Source organism: Coregonus lavaretus (assembly GCF_964263955.1).
Source record: "Coregonus lavaretus genome assembly, chromosome: 32".
Lineage (NCBI taxonomy): Eukaryota > Metazoa > Chordata > Actinopteri > Salmoniformes > Salmonidae > Coregonus > Coregonus lavaretus.
This window is the reverse complement of record NC_140019.1, coordinates 35,498,186-35,520,885: the sequence shown is the minus strand read 5'-3', so window position 1 is coordinate 35,520,885 and position 22,700 is coordinate 35,498,186. Positions and strand designations below refer to the sequence as shown.

At 42.0% G+C, this 22,700-nt stretch overlaps 2 protein-coding genes across 2 annotated transcripts; one reads left to right on the top strand and one right to left on the bottom strand.

The window, feature by feature from the left end:
- Positions 1–453: 453 nt before the first annotated feature.
- Positions 454–3,870, bottom strand: LOC311107270 (gamma-aminobutyric acid receptor subunit alpha-6-like; the record flags this gene model as incomplete). Its single annotated transcript, XM_084149751.1, has 6 exons — positions 3,781–3,870; positions 3,487–3,593; positions 3,234–3,301; positions 2,417–2,637; positions 1,338–1,420; positions 454–614 (listed from the first exon to the last, which is right to left on the bottom strand). Exons 1-6 carry the CDS (start codon positions 3,816–3,818, stop codon positions 454–456), a joined length of 678 nt encoding a protein of 225 aa, XP_084005877.1. The 5' UTR covers positions 3,819–3,870.
- A 345-nt stretch (positions 3,871–4,215) lies between these two features.
- On the top strand, positions 4,216–22,697 carry LOC311107604 (nudC domain-containing protein 2-like). Its single transcript, XM_084150127.1, has 4 exons — positions 4,216–4,637; positions 20,701–20,749; positions 21,224–21,375; positions 21,826–22,697. The coding sequence occupies exons 1-4, from the start codon at positions 4,449–4,451 to the stop codon at positions 21,907–21,909; spliced, it is 474 nt and encodes a 157-aa protein (XP_084006253.1). The 5' UTR covers positions 4,216–4,448; the 3' UTR covers positions 21,910–22,697.
- Positions 22,698–22,700: the final 3 nt, after the last annotated feature.

The following is a 22,700-nucleotide window of genomic DNA, read 5'->3' as shown; positions in this document are numbered from 1 at the left end:
ATACTGTACTACCTACTGGCAGGCTTGTGGGAGCAGTAATGGATGCTGTTACTGTTATAGGCTGTATCTCAAATGGCACCCTTTTCCCTATACAGTGTATACTTATGACCTGGGCCCATAGGAATAGGGGGCTTTTTGGGATGCAGACATGACTAAGGGAAATCCTTTTTTGTCTGAATTTTTGTCAGAATTTTACATTTTAATGTGCTTTCCTGGATATACCAAATACGTAGACAATGTGGCATTTTGTCCACACACATATATTACAGTTAATGCGTAAATGTAAACAATTATAATAGCTTACAGTCTTGGTTATCACCATTATCACAATTAATTAATTTAGGTGTTGTAAATATTCAGTTTGATAGGCACGCACGCACGCACACACACACACACACACACACACACACACACGCTTCTCGGTATACCAATGGTTTGTAATTGTATTGTAGCCTACAGTGGGTCCTTACCTGTGTTGGACTTGAACGTCTCTGTGGATAACTTCTGTCCCACCAGGTCATACTGTAGCAGACTGATAGACTCCTGAGGACAGTCTACGGAAGCTTCCAGGCCCTTCCTCCAGGTAAAGGTGATCTCACTGCTCGTGTACGCATCTGATGTATACAGAAACAAGTTCATTCAGTTGTCATACCATTCCTATATATATATATAATGTTCACAGAAACAACAAAACATTTTATGCGTCTGAAATGGCGCCCTATTCCTTATATAGTGCACTAAAGTAGTGCACTATAAAGGGGATATGGAGCAAACTAATTTGAGGAATCTGGAGCATTAGGATGTGCATGTTAATGTTTCAGTGCATGAAGCAAACTCTCTCTCTCTCTGCTCAACGCCAGGTTCATGTTTTGTTATGATCTATCACTTCAAAACATTACTTTTATGGCTGTCAAACTAAAACATTTAAAATATTGAGTTAATCGCAGGATTTGCTGTGATTAATCACGATTAATCGCAAATTCTGAATTTGCTCACATTAAGCTGTAATTTAAGAATTTTCATACAATAAATATTACAAGAATATGGAGGTCTTGATTTTGTCTAAAGTAACAGTTACAAAAATTTGGTAAATTGAGAAAGCACACTTTCTTTAACCTCAACGTCAACCTGCATTGTTGTTTTTAGCTGTATAGATTATGTCTTTGGGATGATTTCTGTGTATTTTGATCGCTTTAAGACAATGCAATTAATCACGATTAAAAAACATCTGTGCAATAAAATTACAAAAAGTTAACTCGAGTTAACTGATTAACTCTGACAGCCCTAATTACTTTAAAAAAGAGCCAAACAAAGGAGATCCTAGACTGAGTACCCACAGCTGCCGAACCTGAGAGGACAGGTATGTCCGTCCATAGGGAAGTCCATGAGCCTCATGGGACACTCTGCACTGATGGTTAGTCTGAGATACAAATAGAACACACAACGTTAGACTTCTGATTTCATGATATAGATCTGTGTAAAAACGTGGCATACAGTACAACACAACTAGTTTATTCTGCGCAAAGCAGCACTGTACTGGCATAATTGTCAGTCTTAATGGGCTACAAAGCATTTTATTTAAAACACTTCTTCCTGTAGACTACCTCATGGTGAAGAGGTTCTACAGGAGGGCCCAGGGAGGAGGGGCTACCTCATGGTGAAGAGGTTCTACAGGAGGGCCCAGGGAGGAGGGGCTACCTCATGGTGAAGAGGTTCTACAGGAGGGTCCAGGGAGGAGGGGCTACCTCATGGTGAAGAGGTTCTACAGGAGGGCCCAGGGAGGAGGGGCTACCTCATGGTGAAGAGGTTCTACAGGAGGGCCCAGGGAGGAGGAGCTACCTCATGGTGAAGAGGTTCTACAGGAGGGCCCAGGGAGGAGGGGCTACCTCGTGGTGAAGAGGTTCTACAGGAGGGTCCAGGGAGGAGGGGCTACCTCGTGGTGAAGAGGTTCTACAGGAGGGCCCAGGGAGGAGGGGCTACCTCGTGGTGAAGCGGTTCTACAGGAGGGTCCAGGGAGGAGGGGCTACCTCATGGTGAAGAGGTTCTACAGGAGGGCCCAGGGAGGAGGGGCTACCTCATGGTGAAGAGGTTCTACAGGAGGGCCCAGGGAGGAGGGGCTACCTCATGGTGAAGAGGTTCTACAGGAGGGCCCAGGGAGGAGGGGCTACCTCATGGTGAAGAGGTTCTACAGGAGGGCCCAGGGAGGAGGAGCTACCTCATGGTGAAGAGGTTCTACAGGAGGGCCCAGGGAGGAGGGGCTACCTCATGGTGAAGAGGTTCTACAGGAGGGCCCAGGGAGGAGGGGCTACCTCATGGTGAAGAGGTTCTACAGGAGGGCCCAGGGAGGAGGGGCTACCTCATGGTGAAGAGGTTCTACAGGAGGGCCCAGGGAGGAGGAGCTCAGGGCTCGGGGTACCTCATGGTGTAGAGGATGGTCCCGTTCTGCATGATGCGGAACAGCTTGTTGGGAGTGGTCATGTTGTGGGCAATGGAGTTCCTGGAGTTCCTGAAGAACGTGTCGGGCGTCCAGATCTTATCCACCATCTTGTTGTTGAGACGCAGGATCTCCACGGCGCCGTCGTACTTCAGCCTCTCGTCCACCCAGGTCTGGCGGAAGAACATGTCTATGGTGTACTCCTGAGGAGGTAGAAGGCCAGGCATTAGATGACTGATCACCAGACAGGTTCTGGATCTACAATGTAGAATCTGGACTTTAGAATGTAGATCTAAAATCTAGATTCCACAGTCCTGAAGAAGGCCAGAGGAATGCACAGTACAATATGCAGGTCCTGCTCCAAACCATAGACATAATAAATGTGTTTGTAACTAACTATCTACAGTTAAATCCATTCAGACAAGACAGTCCAGAGAGATGATGAGATGATTATGACAATAACCTCCTATAGATATTCATTCATCAATCCGTTTGAGCATTCAGTTTGCTTGACATATTGATTTAGAGGCTAAAATAAACATTCCGCAAGCCCAGGACCCTCCCCTAGTTAATGTATTGAAACAGACTAATTAACCGAAATGGCTCATTATGTAATCTACAGTTATCTAATCTACAGTCTGCCCATAAGGCAGCAGTGCAGTGGACATTGAAGCTAAATTGACACCCATATATAATAAATGCATTAGAAACTGTATGTAAACATAACATATAAACACAGTTGCCAATTGACATGTATGTGACAGTAAGCCTATGTGGGAATATGCTGTTTGTCTCTTACCATTTCCACATCTGATACTGGTCCAAAGCTGGTGACAAAAATATCTGTTTTCACCTCTGTAATCATACCTGAAAAGAATATAGTGATTTTAATTGTTGCCCATAAAAATATGGAAAACTGAGAAATGAAGCAGGTAAAAATACAGTACAATGTAATAGCCCGACTATGTTATTTCCTACTTATTCAATGAAAAGTTCTGTAGATGTAAGATATAGGAAAACATCAGAATAGAGGAGGAGGAGGACAGGCCCACCTCCGGATCCTGGTCGCAACCAGTTGTCATATCCATCTAGTAGTCGGTCCAGAATACGGGTGATGTTTTCACCTGCGTAGCTTTCTTGTCCATAGACACTGCCAACACTGTAAGAAATCAATACAATCATAATTGATGACAGTTTATACTGCCCTGTGTAGACCTATAGGCTTAGTAGGGTAAACCTATTAGGATTATGATTGGTATGTTTATTATCATACATAATTGACATACATTCAAGAAACTATAGAGGCCTACCCATTGATAAAATTAGAAAAAGGTTATTTTACTCACCAGGTCAAAGTGACCAAAATCTGAATCAAGAGAGACATCTTTGGCAGCAGGTGTGATAAAAAAAACGTTCCCTGTCAACTCTTTGAGTTGGAATTAAATAGCCAGCCTTTCTCCGTCCTCCGTTAGTCTAAACTGAATGTGTTTTAAACACAAGGACTTGTGAAGTAATCGAATTAGGAGATTAGCACAGAAAATCCAACCCATGTTTAGACTGGGGCACTTGTTAGGAATGTAAACATTTTCAGTTTTCTTGTATCCTCGGGGAGCTATAATCTTCCAGTTGTTAAAATGTATAATCTTGGATGGAATTTCAAGGATATTTGTAAGGACTTATTTTTAGATCAAGATTATTGACCCCTTCTGTATCGCGCGTCTAAACAGCAGGTGGTGCTATCTATTTTCTTTGGCGGTTGAGCCACCAGAAAATCCACCAGCGAGGAAGTAACTCCAGGAAGTTTGTGGATGAACTGACTGGTGTAAACACTATCCCACACAACTTTTGTAATATTTTCTAGCTAGCGATATGTTTTGGGATGGTACCATATCCTTAGGCTCGGTACAAGTTAGGACCTGAACATCGTTTGAGAGAATAAACATCATTTAGCTAGCTAGCCGGTTAGCTAACCATCAGATCAGGGGGCGTGAAAGGGTTGCTAGCCAGCAGCAGCATGTCGGTCCACTTCGAGGAGAGAAGCGGTGTTATCCCATGTAAAACACCATGGGGAAACTGGTCCCAAACCATGGAGGAGGTATTTATTGAAGTGAATGTTCCCCATGGGACGTCTGGCAAAGAAGTAAAATGTAATCTGGGATCCAAACAGATAGAACTACGCGTCAAAGGTCAACAAGTCTTCAAGGTAGGCATCACAACAAACACATTTCAAAGTAAGGGAGTCAACGTTATTTATAATTTATTTTCTTTTCTTTTTATTTCACCTTTATTTAACCAGGTAAGCCAGTTGAGAACAAGTTCTCATTTACAACTGCGACCTGGCCAAGATAAAGCAAAGCAGTGCGATAAAAACAACAACAACACAGAGTTACATATGAAATAAACAAAACGTACAGTCAATAACACAATAGAAAAATCTATATACAGTGTGTGCAAATGTAGTAAGTTATGGAGGTAAGGCAATAAATAGGCCATAGTGCAAAATAATTACAATTTAGTATTAACACTGGAGTGATAGATGTGCAGAAGATGATGTGCAAATAGAGATACTGGGGTGCAAATGAGCAAAATAAATAACAATGTAAATAACAATATGTGGATGAGGTAGTTGGGTGGGCTAATTACAGATGGGCTGTGTACAGGTGCAGTGATCGGTAAGCTGCTCTGAAAACTGATGCTTAAAGTTAGTGAGGGAGATAAGAGTCTCCAGCTTCAGAGATTTTTGCAGTTTGTTCCAGTCATTTGCAGCAGAGAACTGGAAGGAATGGCGGCCAAAGGAGGTGTTGGCTTTGTGGATGACCAGTGAGATATACCTGCTGGAACGCATACTACGGGTGGGTGTTGCTATGGTGACCAATGAGCTAAGAGAAGGCGGGGATTTGCCTAGAAGTGATTTATAGATGACCTGGAGCCAGTGGGTTTGGCAACGAATATGTAGTGAGGGCAAGCCAACGAGAGTGTACAGGTCACAATGGTGGGTAGTATATGGGGCTTTGGTGACAAAACGTTCGATTGAAGAGCATGCCAGAGGTCCAGACAACACATTGAACTCTATCTGAGACGTAGTTGGTGAACCAGGCGAGGCAGTCATTTGAGAAACCAAGGCTATTTAGTCTGCCAATAAGAATGCGGTGATTGAGTCAAAAGCCTTGGCCAGGTCGATGAAGACGGCTGCACAGTACTGTCTTTTATCGATTGCGGTTATTATATCGTTTAGGACCTTGAGCGTGGCTGAGGTGCACCCATGACCAGCTCGGAAATCAGATTGCATAGTGGAGAAGGTACGGTGGGATTCGAAATGGTCGGTGATCTGTTTGTTAACTTGGCTTTCAAATACTTTCGAAAGGCAGGGCAGGATGGATATAGGTCTGTAACAGTTTGGATCTAGAGTGTCACCCCCTTTGAAGAGGGGGATGACCGTGGCAGCTTTCCAATCTCTGGGGATCTCAGATGATACGAAAGAGAGGTTGAACAGGCTAGTAATAGGGGTTGCGACAATTTCGGCGGCTAATTTTAGAAAGAAAGGGTCCAGATTGTCTAGCCCAGCTGATTTGTAGGGGTCCAGATTTTGCAGCTCTTTCAGGACATCAGCTATCTGAATTTGGGTGAAGGAGAAGCGGGGGGGGCATGGGCAAGTTGCAGCGGAGGGTGCAGAGCTGGTGGCCGGTGTAGGGGTAGCCAGGTGGAAAGCATGGCCAGCCTTGGCAAAATGCTTATTGAAGTTCTCGATTATCATAGATTTATCGGTGGTGACAGTGTTTCCTAGCCTCAGTGCAGTGGGTAGCTGGGAGGAGGTGCTCTTATTCTCCATGGACTTTACAGTGTCCCAAAACTTTTTGGAGTTAGTGCTACAGGATGCACATTTCTGTTTGAAAAAGCTAGCCATTGCTTTCCTAACTGATTGTGTATATTGGTTCCTGACTTCCCTAAAAAGTTGCATATCGCGGGGGCTGTTCGATGCTAATGCAGTACGCCACAGGATGTTGTCAGAGCACCTTACCGATCACTGCACCTGTACACAGCCCATCTGAAATTAGCCCACCCAACTACCTCATCCCCATATTGTTATTTATTTTGCTCATTTGCACCCCAGTATCTCTATTCGCACATAATCTCTATCATTCCAGTGTTAATACTAATTGTAATTATTTTGCACTATGGCCTATTTATTGCCTTACCTCCATAACTTGCTACATTTGCACACACTGTATATATATTTTCTGTTGTATTTTTTGACTTTATGTTTTGTTTTACCCCATATGTAACTCTGTGTTGTTGTTTTTATCGCACTGCTTTGCTTTATCTTGGCCAGGTCGCAGTTGTAAATGAGAACTTGTTCTCAACTGGCTTACCTGGTTAAATAAAGGTGAAATAAAAAATAAAAATAAATAAAGAACATCCAGGCATCCTCTACTGACGGAATGAGGTCAATATCCATCCAGGATACCCGGGTCAGGTCAATTAGAAAGGCCTGCTCGCTGAAGTGTTTTAGGGAGCGTTTGACAGTGATGAGGGGTGGACGTTTGACCGCGGACCCATTACGGACGCAGGCAATGAGGCAATGATCGCTGAGATCCTGGTTGTAGACAGCGGAGGTGTATTTAGAGGGTAAATTAGTCAGGATGATATCTATGAGGGTGCCCATGTTTACGGATTTAAGGTTGTACCTGGTAGGTTCCTTGATAATTTGTGTGAGATTGAGGGCATCTAGTTTAGATTGTAGGACGGCCGGGGTGTTAAGCATATCCCAATTTAGGTCACCAAGCAGTACGAACTCTGAGGATAGATGGGCAAGCAATTCATATATGGTGTCCAGGGCACAACTGGGGGCTGATGGGGGTCTGTAGCAAGCGGCAACAGTGGAAAGGTGGATTTTTTAAAGTAGAAGCTCAAACTGTTTGGGCACAAACCTGGATAGTATGATAGAGCTCTGCAGGCTATTTCTACAGTAGATTGCAACTCCCCTTTGGCAGTTCTATCTAGACAGAAAATGTTGTAGTTCGGGATGGACATTTCTGAATTTTTGGTGGCCTTCCTAAGCCAGGATTCAGACACTGCTAGAACATCAGGGTTGGCAGAGTGTGCTAACGCAGTGAATAACTCAAACTTAGGGAGGATGCTTCTGATGTTAACATGCAAGAAACCAAGGCTTTTAGGAGTAGGAGTGATAATGGGGGCTACAGGGCCTGGGTTAACCTCTACATCACCAGAGGAACAGAGGAGGAGTAGAATAAGGATAAGGCTAAAGGCTTTAAGAACTGGTCTTCTAGTGCGTTGGGTACAGAGAATAAAAGGGGCAGATTTCCGGGCATTGTAGAATAGATTCAGGGCATTATGTACAGACAAGGATATGGAAGGATATGAGTACAGTTGAGGTAAACCTAAGCGTTGGGTAAAGATGAAAGAGATAGCATCACTGGAGGCACCGATTGAGTCGGTCTCCGCGTGTATGGGGGGTGGGACAAAGGAGCTCTCTGAGGCAGGTTGAGCGGGACTGGGGGCTCTACAGTGAAATAGTACAATAAGAACTAACTGGAACAGCAATAGGCTAGGCATATTGACATGGGAGAGTGGCATAACGCAATCACAGGTGTTATTCGAGAGAGCTAAGACAACAACTGGTAATGGCGACGAAAGTTTGGGCTAAGGCTAAACAGATAAACAGGATGGGGTACCGTATAATAGAACAGTCCAGCAGGCATCAGCTCTGTAGCTGAGTGATCATACGGTCCAGTGAACAGCAATAGGTGAGTCCGGGAGCAGTTCTTAGGCTGCTACAGCACAGGCGAGCAGGAGGCATGGCTGTTGGTTGCGTGTGCTAGTGGGCCGGGGCTCGCTAACACACGCAACCCATTTAATAAGGGTTACATGGAGAAAATCGGACCTCTCTGAAATGAAACTGGATGGCCCTCCCTTCAGCAAAATATATTTTACCTTCCCGAACGCTTAAAAAAAAGTCACTCTCCCTATACCAAAATAATAATTACAATTATAGTAGAGAACATGTCTACTGTTTACCCTCACTTATTGGACAGACCAGAGCCTTAGATATACAGTATTATACAACGGGTGGGTCGAATACTGAATGCTGATTGGTTAAAAATGCATTCCAGCTAGTGTCTATTTCACAAGTTACCAACGGCTAAATCTATGACGTTGAAATGCTTATTACCTCTGTTCCATCTGACTGCGCAATCCACTGTCTCATTAGCCCAGCCAGGCAATCCACTATAAAAAGTATCTAGACATTATCTCCCATTTTGTTTTAGACTAGCATTTGCTTTTCAAAGGCAGATATTTGTATAAACCTTGCTGTCTGTCTCTCCGACCTTTTCAATATTGAATTGCGATCTCCACCGTCCCATATAAGGGTCATTCTACAGATTCGGTGCCTTTTGTGATTGAGGAGGATGAAACAATGAACATTAAAATCTTAAGCTTTTTTTTATTTGATGTGACAAAGTAATGTGTGTACTTGATAGAAAATACCTTTTCCCATCTCAATGTAGAGTATTAAGTTATTATTCTGTATTATTTTCTCAAACAAGTCCCAATTTAATTCAACCCCGTCACAGTCATTTTGTTATTCAACTATTCATTTTTCCAATAAGCTTGAGATCAGCTTCTGGCATAATCTCACAGTTTAGATGTCCCTTGTAAATAATGGCATATTGTAATTAAAGAGAAAATCAAGAAAAACTGACCAGCACCATCCTTTCCAGTTTACGATGAAGAAATGTCTAATCTAACTCCACATTTTCGCAAGAAATGTGCAAGAATGCTGCGTAATTCCTGACAAAATTGAAATAGCCTTATTTACCCTGATTTAATACACACAATAAAAACACTATTGATGTTATATTTTGTGTATTTAATACAAAAATGTAAAAAAATAATCTCGTAACAGGGATGAATGCACCGCAACAGGGTTGAAAATCATGTAACAGGGTTGAGTGAAAAGCATCACGTGTCATATGTTTTATCTTTTGAGATCACTAACATGTTGCCATTTTTTAAACATTTTAAACATTTTTAAACCTACTGTCAACATAGCTTTTAAAATCTAAAGAATCTAGATGAAAGCTAGACAGAGTAAAACACATTAATGAACTAATAACAGTAACAACATTTCATTGATTTCATAAAAATATCCATCTGATAATGGCAGGAGTCTGTTTGAACATTGAGCAAACATCTTAACATTGATAACCTATATAGGTCACATGTTGCCATTTTTTAACATTTTAAACTACTGTCAACATAGCTTTTAAAGTTTAAACAATCAAGATGAAATCTAGACAGATTAAAACACATTAATAAACTAACAACAGTTACAACATTTCATTGATTTCATAGAAATATCCAGAGTAATGGCAGGAATGTCTGTGTTGTTTGAATGTTTGAACATTAAGCAAACATCTTAACATTAATAACCTATAGGTAAGCCTACAGTTTGTTCACCATTTTTACTGAGAGAGCCTAGCCCACACTTCCTTCTGTATTTCCATGTGCCTAGAAGTCACCGGTTTAGGGGGATCAATGTGTTCCAAGATGTCCTCAAATGGATACCACAGGATATCATCAAGAAGTGGCCAGAAGTACCTATTTGGTCCAGCACAGCACATGCATTTGACCTGCACATGGGATTCATCTGTGGCTAGAATTATTCCGGGATAGAAATCGTCATCATATTTGGCCACGCACCATTTCCCGCATATGTCTGGATTTGCCCAATCAACCTCCCTCTGTGACACGACTGATATAACTTTAGGGGTAAATGTGAAATGTTGTGTATTGAAACACTGGCATTCCAGTTTCTTGTTGTGGACTGTGCACATACAGCTTACATCACGGTAGGCAATTTGCCTTGCAGCCACACAAACAACTTGGTGGATCCGCATTGTGGATGGAACTACTGGCAAATTGGCTGGCATACCTTGGACGGCTTTCTCGATGGCCTCGTCTTCAATGAAGTAAAGCTTGATGGCAGTGTTGTTCTCCTCTAAGACCCTGTACAGAGTATGAGCATTTGGGATGTCACATCCTTGACTTATCAGCCTGTCTGCGGTTCTTTTTAGGGTTGCACCAACACCATCTGGTGCTCCCTTCCCATGCCCTGCTTCAAAGAAATTCCAAGACCCTGCCCTCAAGCCCCTCTTGGCCAGTTCTGTGCTGAACAGAAAGAAATTGCCTTTTTGCCTGTACTGGGTACAAGGGCCATCGCTGAAGAAGTGTACTGTTGATATGTTGGGGTGGGTATGTTGCAGGTCATCAAGCACAGGACTGAGGTGTGCCCAGATAGCAGGAGGAGCCTTATTCCTTGATGGAGAAATGGTGGTGAAGCAAGTTGGTTGCTGATTCTGTCCAACGTAGAGGACACCTGTGTGGAGGACGGCCTGTTCATGAGATGAACCAAAGTGAACAGACTGTATCTCTGTCCCATATCTGCAGGTGAAGTTTTCTGAAAAATCAATATGGATAAGGCACTCATCTGCAGACATGTTTTTCTTGAGTTCGCGACAGTAAGCATACTGCTGTTTAATGTTGAAAATATGTTTCCGAAACCTGAAGAGGAGCGTATGAAACAACTGTACTAGTTGTTCCTGCGTCATGTTTACCTCATCCTTCACAGTGACTTTTACTGTTTGACCTTCCTAATTTTTTCTTTGCTTTTCTTTGACCATCCACTGGAGAAAGACAACATTTTCATCAGCAGCATACAAGCTTGACATTGGAACTGTTTGGTTCTTGCATTGTTCACATTCACCGTACATGCACTGCTTATTCAAGGAACTACAACACACACTTTCAACTAAATCTTCAAGCACTGACGATTCAATAAGCTTAATTTGTTTGAGCTTCTCTGCGACAAAGGTCAGGTTTTCGTGAAGCTTACACATACAAGTGTCCCGATCAGCAAGGGAAGGGTAAACCACCCAGAAAGGCCGGAGGCGGCTGAACATGGAGTATGACATTTCTTCTGTGTTCTCTGCAAGAAACTTCCTATGCAGATTTTTCAACGTGTCAAGGAGGAACCTCTTCTGCATCTTCTGTTTGTTCTTTGTTTTAGTTTGCTTTTTGCCAGTGGTCATTCTACTGATATCATCACGTGTGAAGAAATCCCTCACCCTCTTCTTGATGTCCACAAAGTTTGAGATTTTCTTTCTTTGAAATGTAGATACACTGCCTGTGAGCTTCCAGCGTTTCTTTGAAAAACCCAAAGCAGACTCTGAAAATGATTGCAGTCTATACTTCTTAATAATGTTACCTGCCACTACTCTGGATATAATTTGCTTCTCTCGTTCAGTTTTTGCATTTTTATAATGCTCCTTTATTTGAGCAACGAGTGCTGTGTGATGCAGTGCAGATCTTCTGACATCACTTGGTACAGCTGTGGATTTTGACGAAGTCTTCTTTTCTAAACGCTGGAGCCTTTTTTTGTACTTTTCTTTGGCCCTCCTTTCTTCATCAAGACATTTCTGTAAATCAGCTACCTGCTTTCTCAATTTGTCTTTTGTCTTTCTTGATTTTTTCTTCCCCTTCACAGATTGTCTAAAACAAACAAATAGACAATTCAATTCAATTTTATTTATTGTATCAAATCATAACAAGGTAAGTTCATAAGCAGTATAAATAAATGTTAAGGATACTATTACAATGTGAATATGTCTAAGCAGTTTTGAAGAAATAGTGTACAAAGTTACCAGAAATCATATTTGTATGCACTCCTTTGCACTCCTATTCTCTCTCTCTCTCTCTCTCTCTCTCACACACACAATCTTTTTCCTAACCTTGTGGGCTCATGTGACATCACCACGTCTCTATCAGGACTTTGTGGAGGGGTGGCAATAGTATTAACAGCCATTTCCCTTTGCTTTTGCCGCTCCTTCGCTTTTCTCCATCCCTTTCTCCTCATCTTTTGACCTCTCTTATCTAGATCTCCTATTCCTTTCTTCTTTCCTGCTAAAACATCTTTTGTCCATCTCATGCGTTCACTCCTGAGGTACTTTTCCCTTCGTTCTGGATCAGCATTTCTTCTTGCCCTGTACTCTCTTTGCCTTTCTGCTGCTGTTTTTGCCATTGTTGAATCTGAAATTGTAGGTCAAGGTCAAGTCATTGACCAGTTTACTCTCCAAAACTAATTACTGTATCCTTTTAATCACTATGTAGTAAAATGAACGTGAACTTGCAGATAATACTCCTAAATATGTCAGTACAAACCAGTCGGCTAGTGAACATGAACCCCTCACGCACCAGTTGCCAAGGCAGTATACTGTATGTCTTTTTAGACTAGTCTTCATTTACATTCTCTAGTCTTTTTATGCATTACCAAATTATGCTTTAAAGCAACAAAACTTTATTTTCTGTTGATTGTGTGTCCATGACCACCACCACCTCGTGTCTTAAAGATCTTACATTTCCAGGAGAATTACCTGACCACCGGCGCGCGGATGTCCCTCACCTTCCTCTCTATGTGTGTTTCCTTTCTGCTGCTGTTTTTTCCATTGTTGAATCTGAAATTGTAGGTCAAGGTCAAGTCAATGACCTGCTTACTCTTCAAGACTAAATATTGTATCCTTTTAATCACTATGTAGTAAAATGAACATGAACTTGCAGATAATACTCCTAAATATGTATATAGGAGAGAGAACAAATTAATTGTCACTTTTTTAAAGTTATTATTTTCAAAAATTCCTCGTACTTTTAGTTGATACTGTAAAACTGTAAACAACAAACATTCAACAAGAAAATATGATTGGTATTAAGCAATATACATTAAATATTGCTAAGATTTAACAGCTATTCAACCCTGTAACAGCCATTCAACCCCGTAACATTGAAAAATGTGATGGGGTTGAATGTGACAGGGTTGAAGATTTTGTGCTAATCTGTTGCTAATTCGGGATGCTAGCAGCTAGCAGTGTGCCACATGGCCTTATTCAACAAAAGACATTGTTATACTTCATAGCTATAAAAACAATTCTTGGTAAAATCTTAACTATGAATTTCCCCCCCCCCCAACAGAGTTGAATACCTGAGATTGACAAAGCCCATATGTGCTTAAAAAACATGAAATATTTATAAAAAGTGAGAGAGCAGCTTACCACTTGTCACACCAGGCTTCTCTGAAGACTTGTATGATGTCACTTCCTCATAAATGATGTCCACAGGATCAAACCATTATTTAATTGTGAGTGGGGGTATTGTTGCGTTACGGGGTTGAAAGAAATACAAGGACAGGGGTAAAAGCCTGAATTTCTCAGAAAATAAAATGTCTTATGCTGAGAAAATGGATTATGCATAATAAGGGGGCATATACAATTAATTTAACAAAAAAAAAGCATTATTATTTAACACTGTGTACTCAAAATGAGTCACGCCATTTGCATGATGGTCAATAGGGACAGGCGAAATTCTTAATACTCCTAAGAAAAGCAAACATATAAGTATTGAAATTCATCTCTGTTTAAAATCATATTCTCTACTCCATATTAAAAACATGTAAAACTTTGAAATGTTGTAATTTAAGTGTAGTTTGATAAATGTTCTGACAAGTTATAACACTAGTACATCTTGGGACACTGACAATACTGAAATGTCACCGAATCTGTAGAATGACCCATAAAGTGAATGTGTCCGAAAGAGACGGACAACAAATTGAGCTGGTTGTCATAGCAACATACATGTGATCACTTTTTTTTTTTTCAGTTGACTTGCTAAATCAATACTTTGTTGCGAAAACTAAAATGGATGAGTGGAACATTTTATTTTTCATATTTTCGGCGCATGACTATGGATGAATGGGAAAAATAGATAATACAATAATAATACCCAGGCATGCAGATTTGGGGGATACTGCATTAAATGAAAAGCTGCAACGAAAAAAAACACAGTTAAGAATACAAACTGGGCTGTGCGGTGCTTCGAGGGCTGGCTAGCGGAGAATAAAAAAGTTGTTGACTTCAAAACTGTCACTAAGGAAGAGTTTAACATCCTTCTCCAACAGTTTTATGGAGATGTAGGAAATGGGAAGGGGGAGCAGGACAGCAGAAGTAGCTACCTGGCACTCCAGAGTGGCCTCAACCGGTTTCTAAATGACCCACCCATCGGTCGCAGCTGGTGCCTTATTAAGGATACTGAATGTACCACCCCGAATCATGTATTTCTGGGCAACATCAAACAGCTAAGAAGGCAAGGAAAATATATCACAAATAACCACCCTCCCATCACCGATAAGAACATGGCCCAGCTCCAAAACTCCCAGGCTCTGAATCCCGGTACACCAAGGGGTCTGGTCCAGAACGTGTGGTTCGACCTCCAGTTACATCTGGGTCGAAGAGGGGAACAGACAACTAAATCCCATCTCATTCCATGTTTTTAAAAAAAAGGTATGTTGTTCATAGCCTGTTTGTGTTATTTCTAAATTGCACTCGTAATTAGGCTACTGGGAAACAATATTATAACAACGCATTCTCTCTCTCAGATACGCCACTCTCGCATATAACGAGGCCGCAAAGAATCAATCATTCATGTTCGAGCAGCCAGGGAACCCACTATGCCCGGTGGCATCACTGGAGTACACGTCAGAGCCGATGGGCGTGAACTATCTGGCAGCGCTTCTACCCAGGATCTGCAGGGCAGCGGGAACACCTACATACACACATCACAGCATCAGGACCACGACAGTCCAGAAACTGACCAATGCTGGTTTAGAAGCGAGGGAAATAAGGTCAGTGAGTGGGCATCGGGGCGAAGGTTCGCTCCATAGCTACTGGCATCCCTCACTGACAGACAGAAAACTCTGCAGCTACTTTGCTGGCTGTTATTCTGGCTGAACTTTGACGTGACTGGGAATTAGCTGTAGTTGGCTAGCTAGCAAGCAAGGGATAAGAACGTTGCCAACCAGAATGGCAATGGAACATTTAGAACTAACGACTGGGTCGCGTCCATAGATACAGAACAAAAAGAAGGAACGACTGGGTCGCGTCTCTAGCAACCCTAGATTTGTGTCGGGACTATATCATGTGGAAGGATGAAATAGTACGAATAAATTAATCAAAATAAAGTTTTTAATGAAAATATGTCAATCATTATGTGAATATGTTGGTAACCAGTTGTATAAAATTAGAAACTGTTCTTTGTCATGAAAGCGTTACATGGCAACGCAGAATTTTTGATAGCGCACAGGGCTGCGGGCCAGGAGGTTGTGGGTTCGCAGACCACCGTGGACAAGAGTAGGGGTGGAAATATCTCCTTTATAGTAAAAGCATTGCATGAATTTATCATCGTATTTGCAGGCCCGAGAAAAAAAAGCCTTTTATATACATTTCATGCAATTCTACGTCATTTTACATATTAGCAGAATATTTTTTAATACCACAAATTACCAAAATTACAGGCTAAGAATGGACAGAGAGATAGGCCTATGTGTTCATTTGATCATATTTCTCCAATGCCAAATCAGTGTGTCTTGTTTTCAGCGAAACTGTCCCCGTTTGCAAATAATAAAATCTGAGAGGTTGTAGTTGAGGACTTGGTGGACAGTATATTCTGTAGGGTTAGGTTTTACTTGGCACTATGTGTTCTCTCCCAGGTGCTTGTAAGGGCACAGATGACAGACCGGTAGGATTCCAGTTGAGGTTGTTTAATGACGCTGATTCACAGAGCAGTAACGGCACAGCACAGTGTATGGCTTGACAATTGTGTTAACCAAGAGTTTGTGTGGTTCTGAAAAGGGCGAAATTAAATACAATATTAAAAGGCAGGTATAGGCTTAATACAACCTCCAATTACATAAGCTATAAATAATATGGCTACAATAGGTCATCTGCTGCACAGGGCAATACAACCTAACAACATGGCTGTGCCTTCACTAATGAATGATCAGAGGAGTGCAACGACACAGCACACGCTAATTAGCATAACGAAGGAGTGCGTCCATAACACATCAATTTAAGAAATATGAACTCACATTTCTGAAGGACACACACATGCCTTGGCTAAAACAAAGAATGCTATCTAAAGGTAATCACAGGAGATGGCTGGAACTTATCACGGCTTGTGTACTTTCCCTAGTTACTTCCTTCTCCTCAGAGATCGCCCAGCATGCTCTGCTCCACATCACTGGTGGGCAGACCTACAGCTCTCCTATGATTAACAAATATTTACTCTTTATTGTCTTTCGTACAGACGTCATTAGGAATCTGAGCATGGTACTTTAAAAAATGAGGCCTACCTTTCCACCCCAGACATAGTAGGCTTACCAACGCAGAAAATGTTCAGCTTTAACTGCTGGCTACTCTTCTTCCGTGTTTTAACCCAACAAGAGAAGGTCACAAGTGTTTCTCTAAAAGCTGTCTGGGTTTAAACATCTTCTATTGTACAGAAAATGAATAGCTTAATCAATTGATAGTGACAGAATTAGAATACTTCGCAAGTAAAGTCTATTTTATGTCTCCTCGGCTATAGAAGGTTGTAGCGCAACCTCTGAATGTCAAAGAAACAAAAACAATGATATCCCCATATGCATCGGAGTCACGTCTTTACTGTATACTGTATTACAGCTTGTTTCTAGCATAAAGCATTCCGGACCAAAGCGCTGTTATAGATCACTTTATACAATCAGATCCGGTTTATTTTCCGCAAGATCTTAAACTAACAAGGGGTAGACCTGTGCTTTTTGTCATTTTCTTTAATAAGAGGTAGCCCTATGGCATATACCCTCTCATACCTCCTCCATTCGAGTCTCGGTTTTAACTTAACAGCTTTTCACTGACTCGGAGGTCGGCTATTTAACGAGTGCATGGTGGGTGGAGGAATTGATAGACAAAACTATGGATATGGCAGCCTATAGCCTAATTTCATCGGTCAAACAGGAAGGTATACCTCTTATTTCTTAGATAGACATAGGCTCCAACACAAAGCCCTCTTGTCGTTAATAAAGTCGTAATTAAAATGAAGACATTGAAATGAATAATGCCTACTCGAATTTGCCTACTTTCAGCACCATGAGCTGTCCATTTCCGATTGATTGTGCAGTGGCTGCTGCTTCCAAGTTTCAGCACCACAATATAAATTACTAGAATCTGGCTTATTGTCAGGTCAATAAGTCTGATAAATACATCAGGGGTAAGACATATATTGTGTTGAATAAAATCAGTTATAGTAGTATCAAGCTATCAAAGTTGACCTCCAGTCCTCCTCCTCCTCTTCCTCACGCTCTCCTTCTCAAACTGAACAGAACATAGACTGCAGGCTAGTCCACACACAAGATTATTTTCGAAGAATCCTTTGACTCTCCTGAACTGCCACCGTAGGCCTACACAGCACAGCATTGGTTAGGCAGCACACAAAACAAGGTTTTGGATCAGCAAGAGCAGAGCAGTCCTGGGCTCAGGGTTGGAATATCCACTGCAGTGTGTAATGCAGCCCAGTTTTATTTACACCATCCCAGCAGCCAACTTAGAAATAGAACTTTGCTATGTGGTTCTCCCAGCATGCACTTCATAGCCTACAGGCTATGGATCAAATCAAATCAAATGTATTTTATAAAGAAAATACAGAAACCCCAAACAGCAAGCAATGCAGATGTAGAAGCACAGTGGCTAGGAAAAACTCCCTAGAAAGGAAGGGACCTAGGAATAAAACCTAGAGAGGAACCAGGCTCTGAGGGGTGGCCAGTCCTCTTCTGGCTGTGCCGGGTGGAGATTATAACAGGACATGGCCATTAAGGCCAGATCGTTCTTCAAGATGTTCAAACGTTCACAGATGACCAGCAGGGTCAAATAATAATCACAGTGGTTGTAGAGGGTGCAGCAGGTCAGCGCCTCAGGAGTAAATGTCAGTTGGCTTTTCATAGCCGAGCATTCAGAGGTAGAGAGTGTCATGATCGAAAACAGCAGGTCGGGGACAAGGTAGCACGTCCGGTGAACAGGTTAGGGTTCCATAGCCGCAGGCAGAACAAATGAAACTGGATCATTTGATTGAGACCACACTAAATAGCCTATAGGCGCACATCGATATATATATATAGTCTAATAAGTAACTCATTCTAAAACACTGAGAAATACAGACATTTCATCAATTACAAATGACATGATCCTCCCTTGGACCAGATTTTAAAAATACTAAACCCTCCTCTTGACTGAAATTGAAAAAGCACGACCCTCCTCCATTTTCCTCCAGGTAACAATTCTGTACATTTCAATCCATCCCTTAGTCTCGCGAGGCCATCCTTCCAAAACTCGTCTAGTTTTACCTGCATACTGTAGGTGACTCCCAAATAATTATCATTCCCACTACATGTATTTTCCAAGTACACATTATTTAAATAAATGCTCTGATAAAGATGTAGCTAGTACAAACACTGAACAAAAAATATAAACACAACATGCAACAATTTCAAAGATTTTACTGAGTTACAGTTCATATAAGGAAATCAGTCAATTGAAATAAATTAATTAGGCCCTAATCTATGGATTTCACATGACTGGGCAGGGGCGCAGCCATAGGTGGGCCTGGGAGGGCATAGGCACACCCACTGGAGTGCCAGCAAATCAGAATTAGTTTTCCCCCACAAAAGGGCTTTATTACAGACAGAAACACTCCTCAGTTTCATCAGCTGTCTGGGTGGCTGGTCTCAGACGATCCCGCAGGTGAAGAAGCCGGATGTGGAGGTCCTGGGCTGGCATGGTTACACGTGGTCTGCGGTTGTGAGGCCGGTTGGACGTACTGCCAAATTCTCTAAAAACGACGTTGGAGGCGGCTTATGGTAGAGAAATGAACATTAAATTCTCTGACAACAGCTCTGGTGGATATTCCTGCAGTCAGCATGCCAATTGCATGCTCCCTCAAAACTTGAGACGTCTGTGGCATTGTGTTGTGTGACAAAACTGCACATTTTAGAGTGGCCTTTTATTGTCCCCAGCACAAGGTGCACCTGTGTAATGATCATGCTGTTTAATCAGCTTCTTGATATGCCACACCTGTCAGGTGGATGGATTATCTTGGCAAAGGAGAAATTCTCACTAACAGGGATGTAAACACATTTGTGCCCAAAATCTGAGAGAAATTAGCCTTTTGTGCATGTGGAACATTTCTGGGATTTTTATTTCAGCTCATGAAACATGGGACCAACACTTTACATGTTGCGTTTATATTTTTGTTCAGTGTACTTAGCTACAATACAGAAGGGTGACTTGGTGAAGGTGCTTCGCTCTCTGATTCAGGTTAACCTAACGTAGCAGCCGTTAAAATGCGCCTGTTCAGGTTAACCTAACGTAGCAGCCGTTAAAATGCGCCTGTTCAGGTTAACCTAACGTAGCAGCCGTTAAAATGCGCCTGACCAGGGCTCCCACATCCGTTTTTCAGGGGAAACGGAAGTTCAGTTGAAAATACTGTATCACTGTGCTGTCTATGACTGTATCCCTGAAAACCGGATGTTAGCGGTGTTCTGGTGACCCCGCTTAGGCTAGATTCGGGTGAATTTTGGTAGTCATGATTGTGAACTGCAAGCTTATTGGTCCATTTTAATTACCTGTTTGTTTGCTGTGATTGGTTGCAAGTATGCTACAGGTATTTGTATTTATTAGGGATCCCCTGGCAGCAGCTACTCTTCCTGGGGTCCAAACACATTAAGGTGATAAAGTCTTATCCAGTGGATAAGACTTCATCACAAATACAAGTAGTGATGAAGTGAATCTCTCCTCCACTTTGAGCAAGGCGAGATTGACATGCATATTGTTAATGTTTGCTCGCTGTGTACATCCAAGGGCCAGCCGTGCTGCCCTGTTCTGAGCCAATTGTAATTTTCCTAAGTCCCTCTTTGTGGCACCTGACCACATGACTGAACAGTAGTCCAGGTGCGATAAAACTAGGGCCTGTAGGACCTGCCTTGTTCATAGTGCTGTTAAGGTAGAGCAGCTCTTTATTATGGACAGACTTCTTCACATCTTAGCAACTGTTGTATCAATATGTTTTGACCATGACCGTTTATAATCCAGGGTTACTCCATGCAATTTAGTCACCTCAACTTGCTCAATTTCCACATTATTCATTACCGGATTTTGTTGAGGTTTAGGGTTTAGTGAATGATTTTCATTTTTTAAAATATTTAGGACTAACTTATTCCCTGCCACCCATTCTGAAACTAACTGCAGCTCTTTGTTAAGTGTTGCAGTCATTTCAGTCGCTGACTCTGAAGGATTGCATATTGTATTTGCTTATAGTCCTGTCTCTTGTACTTCCAGGGTGAATTATTTGGCACCACTGTTGCTGATGAAGGAACGTGGACATTAGGTGGGTTTCTACTAAGTCATCCACTCTCTTCTAATTCAATCAACACATAATGGTTCTACACCTGCATTACTAGCTGTTTGGGGTTTTAGGCTGGGTTTCTGTACAGCACTTCGAGATATTAGCTGATGTACGAAGGGCTATATAAAATAAAATTGATTGATTGATTGGTTGAATGTAAAGCTTACAGTCCCCTGTAGCTCAGTTGGTAGAGCATGGCGCTTACAACGCCAGGGTTGTGGGTTCGTTTCCCACGGGGGACCAGTACGAAAATGTATGCACTCACTATAACTGTAAGTCGCTCTGGATAAGAGTGTCTACTAAATGACTAAAATTTTAATAATAAATCAGTCTTTCACAAGATAGGCTCATTCATTCCTCTCTACACATTTCCCATCCAGTGGATAAGCCATTAGCAGATATTGGTTGAAAATAAACCCTAAGCGATCACTCTCCCCCTCCACACGTCTATTCCAGAGGATAAGTGTCTGATCCGTATCATGCTGATGAAGACCAACAGGGAGGCAGGTAACTGCTGGGCCTCTCTGCTACAGGGAGAGTACTGTGCTGATGCCTGGCTCCAGGACCAGATGCAGAGGAAACTAACTCTGGAGAGGTTCCAGAGAGAGGTAAGTCATGGCAATACCAGTAGTCATTTCCATAGAGGTGATGAATGATACTATAGACCAGGGTTCTTCAATTCCGGTCCTGGAGGGCCGAAACACCTCTGTTTTTCATCCTCTCCTTCTAATCAGGGGCTAATTCAGACCTGGGACACCAGGTGAGTGCAATTAACTACCAGGTAGAAATAAAAAACATAAGTGTTTTGGCCCTCCAGGACCGGAATTGAAGAACCCTGCTATAGACAATCACACAAGGAGCCTTAACACTACACTAACAACACTGACTACACTTCTTCTCAATAGCCTAAAACCTCAAGCCTATTTCTTCAGCCACATTATCTGAAGAACCTGGATAGATGAAGGCATTTTAACATGCAGGCTTGCTTCTTCCGTACTGCTTTCACCTCTCTCTACATTAAATGAATTTTGCTGTGTCACTTCCCACTCTGTCAACAGAACCCTGGCTTTGACTTCAGTGGAGCAGAGATCTCTGGGAACTTTGCAGGTGGTGGGCCAGACTTCTCCAGCTTGCAGAAGTAAAGTGACATCACAAAAGTGTTGTCGAACAGCAAGAGGGACCCACCCACTGTACAGTATGCCTGAGATTTCTGTCATATGGACACTGTTGAAGCCTGCCTAGGGGTGAAGAGATTGTACTGTAGAGGGACTAGTGCTGCGTTCATAACCAAGTGGAAGGTGGTATTTACAACATAAGACTGGGGAAAATCCACTTGAACGGCCCTCCAACCCGTAATTACTAGTGAGAAACTCATCCATCATCCCTGAGCTCCGACTTCTCCCACATGCTGACCTCTGATGTGAAATGACCTCTAACAGCATTTTCAGCAGTTAAATGTAACAAAACATTTATAAAAAGCAATCTATCAATATGGTTTTTGAACGCTATCATTTGTTTACAAGCATGATAGCTGTACTTTTAGTTTGTGGTTGATGCAGCTTGTTGGCCATTAGCCAATTCACAAACATTCAAAGCATGTGAACGCATCCAAATGGTATTTTCAACTTCACAACTGGTAATTACCACCTTCCCTCTTGGATATGAATGCAACATAGGAAGAGCAGTTGCCTTTGGGCAAGGAATGGACAATGTGTTCTGAAACAATTAGAATATGCAGTCATTTGAAATTGAACTATAAGCCATAATAACACACAAACCCACACCCTGCCTTTTCTCTGACCCCTTTGCGTTATTTAGGATTGGTTTTATCCTGCCAAACTGTTCATAGCAGACTGCATAGCCATAATTCAGTTAACTAGCTGCCGGTATGGAAATCTTTTGTGGATTTATAATAAATCGTTGAAAAGTGGTC

Bases quoted from the DNA above. Each gene is read 5' to 3' on its own strand.
- LOC311107604 (XM_084150127.1), top strand. From the start codon at position 4,449: ATGTCGGTCCACTTCGAGGAGAGAAGCGGTGTTATCCCATGTAAAACA. The intron at 4,638-20,700 runs GTAGGCATCACA...TTGTACTTCCAG, and splicing joins AAGGTCAACAAGTCTTCAAG to GGTGAATTATTTGGCACCAC. The intron at 21,376-21,825 runs GTAAGTCATGGC...CTCTGTCAACAG, and splicing joins TGGAGAGGTTCCAGAGAGAG to AACCCTGGCTTTGACTTCAG.